Source organism: Zophobas morio, unplaced genomic scaffold, assembly GCF_036711695.1.
Source record: "Zophobas morio isolate AGI-343-1 ecotype UQ-CSIRO unplaced genomic scaffold, CSIRO_AGI_Zmor_V1 ptg000002l, whole genome shotgun sequence".
In the NCBI taxonomy this organism is placed as follows: domain Eukaryota; kingdom Metazoa; phylum Arthropoda; class Insecta; order Coleoptera; family Tenebrionidae; genus Zophobas; species Zophobas morio.
Window position 1 is genome coordinate 11,623,392 of NW_026972107.1, and position 11,003 is coordinate 11,634,394.

The 11,003-nt window shown below is 32.5% G+C and overlaps 1 protein-coding gene across 1 annotated transcript; it reads right to left on the reverse strand.

Annotated features, from left to right (window-relative positions):
- Positions 1-2,693: 2,693 nt before the first annotated feature.
- LOC135124384 (odorant receptor Or1-like) lies at positions 2,694-10,388 on the reverse strand. Its single transcript, XM_064049461.1, has 8 exons — positions 9,854-10,388; positions 9,601-9,802; positions 9,452-9,551; positions 9,383-9,391; positions 9,287-9,328; positions 9,079-9,234; positions 2,761-2,920; positions 2,694-2,719 (listed from the first exon to the last, which is right to left on the reverse strand). The coding sequence occupies exons 1-8, from the start codon at positions 10,386-10,388 to the stop codon at positions 2,694-2,696; spliced, it is 1,230 nt and encodes a 409-aa protein (XP_063905531.1).
- Between the last annotated feature and the right edge of the window lie 615 nt (positions 10,389-11,003).

Below are 11,003 nucleotides of genomic sequence, written 5' to 3' on the forward strand. Positions count from 1 at the left end.
AATTTATAAAAAGTTTTATTTTTGTGATAAATATTAAGCTATTTCCTAAATTTAGTGTTAATACCTATTGTATATATTTGTAGTTACTGTACTTAACATATTGTGTTTTTTTTAAATTGAGTGCTCAGTTTAATTAATTTAATTATGCTCCACCCCACGACTTACGACGAATAAAAAAATCATCAGATTTGAGATGGGGTGGGTGGGCGGGGCTTATATTTTGCCCTTTTTGTTTAATATACATAGATATCTTTTCACAACAAGAAACTTAAAACATGGTTAAAATGGTACATTTTTGCAAGTAAATATCGTGTTGCAATCATGAGGCGGAGCCATTTTGCAAAATCGATATTTCCTTATACAAATTTCCAATTTTAAAGATGTTTTAAGTTTCATGTTGTGAAAAGAAGTCTACACATATTAAAACAAAAAGGCAAAATATAAGCCCGGCCACCCGCCCTGTCTCATTTGTAATGATTTTTTTTTATTCGCCGTGAATCAAGGGGGCGGAGCTTAACTGCAAAATACCTATTTCTTTGCAACAAATTAAAAATATGTTTTTGAGTATCGTGTTGTTCAAAGAATACTACGTATATTAAGAAAAGAGGTCAAAATATAAACTTAAAACATGTTTAAAATGGTAAATTCTTATAGACAAATACGAATCTTGCAATTAAGGCCCACCCCTCGATCTGACAACGAATGAAAAATTTATCACAATTGAGCTTGGGATGGATGTAGGTGGGGCCTAATCTTTGGCTTTATTTTTTTCGTAATGTACATAGTATTCTTTGAACAACACGATACCCAAAAACAAGTTTTTAATTTCTCGTACTTCTCTACGTGCAAAATAGTTACTTCTGTAAGTATCTTACAGTTAAGCTCCGCCTTCATGGCTCACGTCGAATAAAAAAAATCATCACAAGTGAGACAGGACGGGTGGACGGGGTTAAATTTTGCCTTTTTTTCTTATTATGTGTAGATTTATTTCGACAACAAGAAAGTTAAAACATGTCTAATCATCTTAAATCCTCCACTTTTCTCTACAACCTCTTTAAATATGGCAAAAGTTGAACATCAAAGTTAGTATCAACGGAAACTTGACAACGGAACTTTTGCTTAGTAAAGGATATTTAGATTTTATAAAATAAAGTCCTCCTCTACCTGTGGTTCATGAATCCACCTTCATTTTGTTTATTATTTATTATTATTATAATTTTTACTGCTTAATTGAATTATATTTGTAATCCAACGGGTTGTGATGTGAAAGTGATTTTATTTATATTTTTGTCATCGAAGACATGAAATTTAAATTGAAAATTAATAATAAGTGCTTTCTAAATATTTCATTATGTCAGATTCGAAATATTTTCATATTTAGATAATCGGGATAACTACACAAATCACAAAAAATGTAGCGGTTGACTTAAAAAAAATGTTGTTTTTGTGCCACAATTTCCGTTTGCATTTTTCTAAGGTGACGTCAATTTTTGGTGACTAAAATATCTCAATTTTCACATATTCGTTCACATAAATAAATCGCAAAAATGTAAATCTGTTACCAAAACAGAGGAAACATCACATCTGATTAAAGAGATATTTAACAATTTTTTCCGATGACGCCATCAACTTTCTGGAAGCAGTCATAAAATAAATTTTAACTGAAATTTAGTGTTCCTTATATAAAAGTTAGTGTCAAAGCAAATTTTCAATGAAGTGCTTTACCAATGGTTTTATAAGATAACCTGTCGTAAAGTAGCGAAACTGGTGAATTTATTAAACCGCAGGTAAAGAAATTGTCACGTTTAGTCGGATTTATGTGAAAAAATTGAGATGATATCATCAACATTTAGGAGAAATAAGTAGACAGTTTGTGGTTAAAATTGAACATCAAGATAATTTTAAAATACATTTAAAATTCGTCAAAAATTTTGACAGACAATCTTTTACAGGAAGCACGTAATTTCCTGTTCTAGAAGCTGCAAAATGCCAAGAAAACATGCAATCAGATATTTATTAAAGTGATGCTACCACAAAACTTGTTTTAGGATTTTTTCGAAGAATAATATATTTGGATTATTAATTTGTGCTGACTCGCTTAACATATTTCAGCATAAATTCATTATTATTACATTGAGAAAACAATTTATATTCATCTTGAGCCGAAGCATAGCAGGTCCTTACAGACGTTCTAATTTTTCTCTGTGTGATATAATTTCAAGTGTACTGTATATCATTTAATAAAAAATAACAATTAACCTTTGAAAGCAACATTTATTACGATTTGATTATCAGTCAAAACAACATTAATAAAAATGCCATGTAGCGTTAATAGGAACTGCATCGTAAATTTTTTGCTATTTAAATGACAATGTATTGTCTCCAAGAAATAATTTTCTACTTTCTTGGAATGTAATTTGTAAACCAAATTTGTTCTGCGTAATTCAGTTTTAAAAATAAGCTAAAAGTAAAAATAGTTTGTATATATAACCCGAACTGTCGAATGATCGAGAAAAAATCAATTAAATCATACCCACTCGCTCTATCGTTGTAAACAATTATGAGCAATAGTAGAGTTTAATGGCGCGTCAAGCGACAAACTTCATATTTCGTTCAATTTGGGTGTAGCCATAAAAGCCCACATTAAGCTTTCCTAGTAGAAATTTAAAAGTACAAAATTGCTCTAATTCAAGTCATGACCATAAGCAACCAAAAATGCCTGAATTAAGTGAAAAAGGTCACAATAACTGGTGCACTTACAGCCCACATCCGTTTCGAAAATGGCATAAAAAAATATCAACATGGAATAAAAATCAGATATAATAACTGTGATAGGATATTTCGCAAGTAGTGTAGGAAGTGGATATTTGACGTAGTAAGTTATATCTAAGCGATAATCATCCCACACGTTGACTTTCGCCTGTAAACAATTTCGTTTACCTACGCCGATATCCTTAACCTTAGCGCCTTATTTAGTCCATTGCACTTGCGCAATGACTTTGTGACGTCACCGACGTTCTTCAAGGATACTCGATTCAACATTTCAACAATCACAACAAACTCTAGGGTGACTTATCTCGTGAGTGGGCTTTTGGGACTTTGGGCGGCAGAATGTGCGTTCGGATCACCTTAAACTTAATTTGTTTGTTATTACATGTATTATGTGGGAGTTAAATTACTCAACAAATAAATTATGACCAACACTAAATATTTTTAACAACTTAAGGTGAAATGCGCTGCCTCGAGTCATTCAGAGAAGATGACTAGTTGCCACGGACCGCTATTACTGGTTCGTCCTACAACATACTATTTTATGTGTAAAATTTCAAATTAATCAGCGAAAACATGAATTTGGTTTCTTTATTGACTTTAGTCACGGCAGAATTGTATGCTGTCGGATTTGTCTACGATTCCTCGAAGCGAGAAATACGTTAAACTGAAGGATACTGTTTCAGAGAAGAAATATTAACGAGTCTTTCATTTTCAACAGCCGTAATTTGTAAACGGCTACCGATCGGGCGCACTGTATTATTATGAAATATTTTTGCTTCAGGTTTTGCTTAATTTCTACTATTATCATAATTTTTCACACAACACTCATTCCTCGGTTGAGAGCACTGTATGTTAGTTATATTCTTATATTATACGGAAACCGTAAACATTTAACATGTCGCCGACTTTTACAAGAATTTACGAGAAATTTGTCAAATTCTTTCTATATCCGGTCACTGCTTTAGACGTTCCTTGGTCAATAGTACTTGGCCTAACAGATTTAACACGATCTTGAGTCAGTTTTCTGCATATCTGTATAAATGTTCAAATTTATGCGAATTACGTATTTGGTTGTAATATTAAAATATCTGCGTTTGACTTCTTTAAATAAATTAAATGAAAACATTATAAAACAATATAAATATTCTATTTCTATTAAAGCGATAAAATAAATAAATAAAAATAAATAAAAGTTTACTTTTTCTTTCAGAGCTTCGTAAAATCTTTAATTTTCTTGTACAAGGGAGTCAGATTTTGAGATTTTAAAGTAACGAATTCAGATAGCGGCGAATTTGAATCTTGATAAAGCAACTTAAAATTACAAATATTAAGCAAATTTTAGAGCGTTAATTTGCATAAATACCGCAATTTTGCAAGAGTAATGAACACTGATGTTACTTGAGGATAATTTATAAGTACTAAAGATGTTAATTTATAATTTATGACACCAGTGCTTCCTGTAAATAGAAGTTTTTGTTGAGGGACTTTAGTAGTTATTTAATATTGTGAGCGAGAACTCAATAATATTCACTTACCCACATGAACATTTCAGTGATTAATAATGTTACCGGCAGTTATAATCTTGTGTCTTTTGGAATGTTTCATGATAGTAATTAAATTTTTTTAGTATTGTAGGGCCATGAATTGTACCAAAGGTCCACGTAATTTCTTGGGATTAAACTGTTATTTTATAAAATTAAATACAAAAATGGCAGTTCTAACATGTTTTACTTCAGCTATTAAGAGAATAAAAATGAGTATTAGGGTAAATGTGTACAAGAGTACGCACTTAGTGTAAAACTGTCAACAACTTTTTAATTTTTTTGGATAGACAAATTTTATGATATGAGTTCGTTATATACATGTTTAGAGATCAGATATATTTAATTGTACGTCCCAAGACCACTATATTTTAAGAGTAATTTCAATTTTTGTCAAGATGTGTAAATGCGCACTCTTAAACAGTTCATTGCACAAGAGTGCGCATTTGAACGCGTACGAGTGCGTATTACATTTTATGAAAAAATATTTGTTTCTAAGGTGATAAATAAATGGGAATAAGTGACTACAGACTACATATAAAACGGGAGACCTATTTCTTCGTACTCTAGGGGTCTTGAAAAGTCGAGAAAACGTAAAAATAGAGAGTCGGTCGACGGACTCGATTACAACACGCTCAGGAAGTAAAAATAAAAAAAAAATCACCATAACCACCACCACACAACTTGCGAAGCAATACAAAGTAGTAGAGTTAAATAATTCATTATCGTATGATATGTATCTCCAAGACTATTAGACTACGTATTGCAAGCAATGCGCACTCTCATAGAATACCTCGCTGCGCACTCTTGTACATTTGTACATAACCTAATGTTTTCAAAGTTAAAAGCTTTTGATGGATAGAAAGTATAAAACTGTTAGTGTATAACGAGACCTTAAAAGTTACAACTAATGAAAATTATTACTGCAAAATAAAAGAACTGGAACGTACCTTACAAAAAACTAAAACTATGAGCGGTAAAAATTACATCCACACAACGTGTGAACATAAAATCGTCAGTACGACCAAACTATAAACTATATTCAGGTCACTTTTGCACCTTTATCTCAGGTTTCGCATTAAATTCTGAATGGTATAACTTCATCTTACCCAGATGGCACTAATAAGCAGAAATCATCAGTGCGTACTCTTATACATATTCGCACTCTTGTACATATTTACCCTATATAAATATTTCAGAAAAAGTAAGAGGCAACATTTTCTAAATACATTATTAGCAGCTGATTTTCATTAATACACTTTCAAATTCAGCGTCTGAATTTGTACCTCTACCTAATTTCAACTAGTTCTCTGTACAAAGTTTACGATCTACATAGTTTCAAAACATTTATTATCTAAAAAGAAATTTGGCTTTAAAAAATTTTAATAAAATCATTGTCTGTGCCTTTGTTTTGTTTCATTTCTCAACTGGCAGTTGATCTCATAAGTTGAATAAGTTTTCCAGAAAAAAATTGATATTTGTTGAAAAGTTAATAATAAATAATAACAAAATTGTCAACAAAAGCCGAGCCGGTGAAACAACTTGTTGTTAAAACGAAGTGGTTGTGAGAAAAATTTGGACAACAACATTTTATGTACCCATATATCCTGAAGTTAAAAGACACTAAAATCTGTTGAAATCTTAAAATCGGAAATTTTATTTTCATTAAATGTCTTCTACAAGTAGCATAATCTGCAAGAGACGTGTATGGTGGAGATTATTAAAAGCAGAGAGCAGATTATTGCGGGTGAGATGGTAATCAGCAATATAATGATGCACCTGATCCTCCCGTCGGAGCGATTAACCTTCAGGTGGTTAGCTGTATGGTACAAAAAACGTTAGTTTTTGTTTCAAACTCAGACATATCCAGCGGCCTCCATACTCATCATTGGATATATAAGCAAAGATAATCGCATTATAAACTCAGTTTTATGGAGGAAAGTTAACGACACATAATTCTAAAACGTCACAAGAATCCGGACTGTGGTTTGAAGCATTTGATTCCTTGAAGCTTCCTAGTTCTAAGAGCAAATTTTCAGGCCGGATACTCTATCTATTTAGTGTTTAGAGACGAATATCTAGAATGGTGTCAGTTGTGAGTTAAAATGCAGCCTTTTTTTCAAATTTAGAGAAACATAGTTTCAAAGCGGCAGAAGAATCGACACTGCGATTTAAACAGTTCGATTTCTTGAACCCTCCTAGCTCTATAAGCAAATTTTTAAACCTGATCCTCAATATTTAGAACGGAGAGACGAATATACAGATTTCTATGAATGATCATAGGGTCGAAGTAGGTCATGAACACGTGCCGCCTCTCAGTTTGGACTTTACTGAATGCCCAAGGGCGCACGATAAATACCACAAGAATCTATATAACTGGTTGCCTAAATGCTTCATATCTTTTTAAAAAATAAAAATGAACTGAATAAAAAGAAACAATTTTATTGCGGTTAAACATCAAAGTAAATGTTGAAAATGTTGACCATTTTGTTCAAGGCACATGTTCATTCCATTTTTAATTTCAGAAATATTCTGTAATCCATTCGTCAATGCCCATTGTTCAATTTCATGTTGCAACTCCTGACTGCTGAGAAAATTTTGCTAAAGATGCTTGCGGATTCTGCTCAAGTCGTCTCAAATCATCAACAACTTCCTCAGATACTGAAGATCTTCCACGAGATTTCCTTTTGTTGACACTGACAGTTCGAACAAATCTGTTGATTACATCTCCAATGTGAGTTTCTAACGATATTTCCTGAATTATTAAATAACGGTATTTGGCCAGATATTCTTACTTACAAGGAGTTACAGAATATGACAAACGTCATAATTGAGCATAATTTCAGCGAAGCGGTATTTTTGAAATCCATGGCCAACTACGACCTTAGAATCATTTATAAAAACCCTGTATAGGAAGGTGTTATTTTTGTGTTGAAAGACACCCTTTCTTCAAATATAAAGTGGCATAACTCCAAAACGGCACAATAACTGACACTGCGGTTTGAAGCATTCGATTTCTTGAACCTTTCTAGTCTCACAAGCAAATTTTCAGGCTGGAGACTCCATCTGTTTAGTATGTAGAAACGAATATATAGGAAGGTGTCATTTTTGGGTTAAAAGACAGCCTTTCTTCAAATATAAAGTGGTATAACTCCAAAGTGGTACAAAGACTGACATTCCGGTTTAAAGTATTTGGTTCCTTCAACCTTTCCAGTCGTACAAGCAAGTTTCCAGACAGGTTACTCAATCCTTTTAGTATATAGAAACGAATATATAGGAAGGTGTCATTTTTGGCTTAAAAGACAGCATTTTTTTCGAATGTAAAGTGACATAACTCCAAAACGGCACAATAATCGACTTTGCGGATTCTAGCATACCATTCCTTCAAACTTTCTAGTCGTACGAGCAAGTTTTTAGACCGGTTACTCAATCTGTTTAGTGTGTAGATACGAATACATATACAGGAAGCCTTTTTCTCAAATGTAAAGTGATATAACTCTAAGATGACACAAGAATAGACTTATGGTTTGAAGCATTCGATTCCTTGAACCCTTCTAGTCCTACAAGCAAATTTTTAGACCGAACACTCAATTTGTTTGGTATGTAGGGATAAATATATAGCAAGGGATCATTTTTGGATTGAAAGACAACTTTTTTTCAAATGTCAAGTGACATAACTTCAAAATGGGGCTAGGATCGACACTACGGTTCAAAGCAATGGATTCCTTGAACCTCTTTAGTCCTACGACCTAATTTTCAGACCAGATACTCGATCCTGCACTGACATGTTAAAAATAATGAAAATCTTATTTTCAAACAGTTATAGTTACATTTTTGCAACATAATAATAATTATTATTAAGATCTGTTAAACGAAAGTAAGGAAAAATTGATCTAAAGTTACTTAGACAGGAATGTCCTTGCCTCTGAAGCACAGTAGGGGGATGCGTATTTCGGAATAAAAAGAGAAGAGATGTCAACGTTTTTTCTCCAAGAATTTTGAAGTTTGAATAAATTCTTTCGGGAATAACAACAAAAATATGGTTATTACAAACAAATATAATACCAAAAAATATACCACAGATAAAAGAACATGTCATAATATAAATTTGAAGCGAGATTTACTTATCAAAATTTTGAGATGACTTCATGGAATTTTTGGTAGACAAATTGTGGGTGGTGTGGTACCATTTGCACGCCATTTTTAAAATACACCTAAAATTTTACAGTCACCAGTCCAGTAGTTTTGATGATTATCCGAATAATAAAATTGCCAACACATGTCTTACAAACGAAGGGTAGAAGATCAACAATCGGAAATGAGAGTTCCAAATTAATCTATTAATTAAAAATGTTTTTCTAGTTTACGTTCTGGAAGTAAGAAACAATAGATTTCAACTAGATAACACCAATTAAACTGAGATAATATTTTTATTTTATCTCCTAAGTATGTTGCTTAATGTTTCTTGTTTGCACTGATTAACCTTCTTTTTAAATGATTCTTTATTATATGTACAAACCCAAGCTTCGTTTACAAAAAATTGTGCATATGCTGTATCCTAGTCATCCAGAACTTGCTTTAAATTTAATATTGTCCTTGAATTATTTTCCTTGAAATTTCCACCAGTTTAGATGACCCAGTTATTTTTGTCCACTTTAAAAATCATTCGTAATTATTAAAAACGGCAACTAATGAATAACTAGTTTTCAGTAGCTGAAAATCACTTTTGAACTAAAACTAACAACAATTTTTTTCACGGACTTACCGAAGCAAATGTTTCAAGAGTCAGTTTAACCACTTTTCCAGAAGTTAAAATCATTGGTTTTTTAGAACGTTCCATGATGGTAATTAAAACCTTTCTAATTCTGACATCATACTTATACCAAGAGCCCATGTACATTGCTGTCACCACTCCGTTATTCTACAAACGTTCCATAAATTAAATTATCATACATAACAATCGCATAACTTACTTCTTCGTATAGTAAAGTCCCATAGTGACAATAAAAAAATATCTGAAAGGACAAACATAAAAAGCAGGCGAAGAATACGACATTTTCATAGCTTGCCGTTTGAGCCTAAAACACATTATGTTAATACTAAACGTATCTTTTTAAAGAGATGACTTTGTTACTAACGAGAATAAACCCTATACAAATAAAACACAACCCCACTGTGCTTGCTATTATTTGACAAAACACACACAACGAAAAACAGTCTTCGTATTCAGCAACAAATCTGAAACTGTTTATTCAACGTAATCCACACATTTACAAAACATTACTACTTTAAAATGCTTATGTGACGGTTAAGGCATCTCTTTAATTTTTCAGAAATTTCTTCAAACTTCACATAGGTGTTGCAGTTTTCATCAACCCCCAAGTTCTCTAGATTGTATTTCAAAATTTTAATCTGACAGGTTGCCTGATATGCTAATCCAGCGATTACAGGATCAATCATTGTACCAGTGAAAGCATCATACACAACGACTGTAATAAAATAAATTAAACGGGAACAACAATTCCTATTCATATATTTACCTGAAAACAGAAAGACCAAAGTTCCATAATAATTGACGAGATTAGCTGCAGGATCATAAGGCAACCAACAATTTATAGGAAGTGCACGACCCTTGGAAAGTAAAACAGGAAGCGTCCAAACAACCACCCACACAGCAATCCCATAAAAATAAGCTGTAGAATTTCTGTGGCACACCGAGATACACTCATCTGTAATTTTCTTTTCTTCACGATCGATCGGCTTGAACTCTGATTGAGCAAAATAATTCACACAGTTCATAATCCGTCGTCCGTCCAAGAGCAGAGGCAAAACTTTAAAAGTGAAACCTATTGTTTCACATAACCATATAACGATAACATTCATTTGTAGATTGTCGTAATTATTCTCCGATAAAATGCCCATAAACACCAAAATTGTTACTAAAATATACGACACAAGATAGAACAGGACGCTCTTCACTTTCACTAACACTGAGTTATTGTCTGATGGATACAGACCAAAGAATCTCAACACGTCTAAGTTGATTTTAAAACTGTCTTCACTGATACTTGTCATTGTTGCTCGTGTTGCATTCGAAACACAAATGATGTGACGGGTTCGATTCGACTTTAATAGTTTGCTGCCTTTGTTTTTCATAGACTTATTCTTTGTAATTAAAGTGGTAAATGTGAATTAATTTTACATCAAAGTTGGTTAAGGGAGGCAGCTCTTAATCAAAGGGTAGCAAACTTGGAATATTGTCGATTCGATAATATGGTTACGTTCTAAGCTTTTGAAAGCATAAAGAGTTTTATAAATGTTTTATTTCATATTTTATTCATTTGTTTTGTATCTGATATGGGTTGAAATGCGTTAGACTTGCAGGTTCAAAGAGACGATCGAGAAATTATTATTAGTGATCGCTTCATTATAAATTCCATTTGATTAATTATGTATTTTCGGAGTAATGTGCGAAGGATAAACGTAATTTTATTGAGTTTAACAAAATTTCTCAATACAAAATTGATTAATACCGCAGAGATTTCGATGGTGGCGAGGGTGTTTTAGGGTGGCTGAAATGTGTGTTTCGGGGTTTTCAGTGCGTCAGAGAAAATAATCAGGTGTATGAGCTTTTGGAAATATTAAGTTTAGTTTATTTTAGTTTAGAATAAATCTCCCGGGCTACTGTTG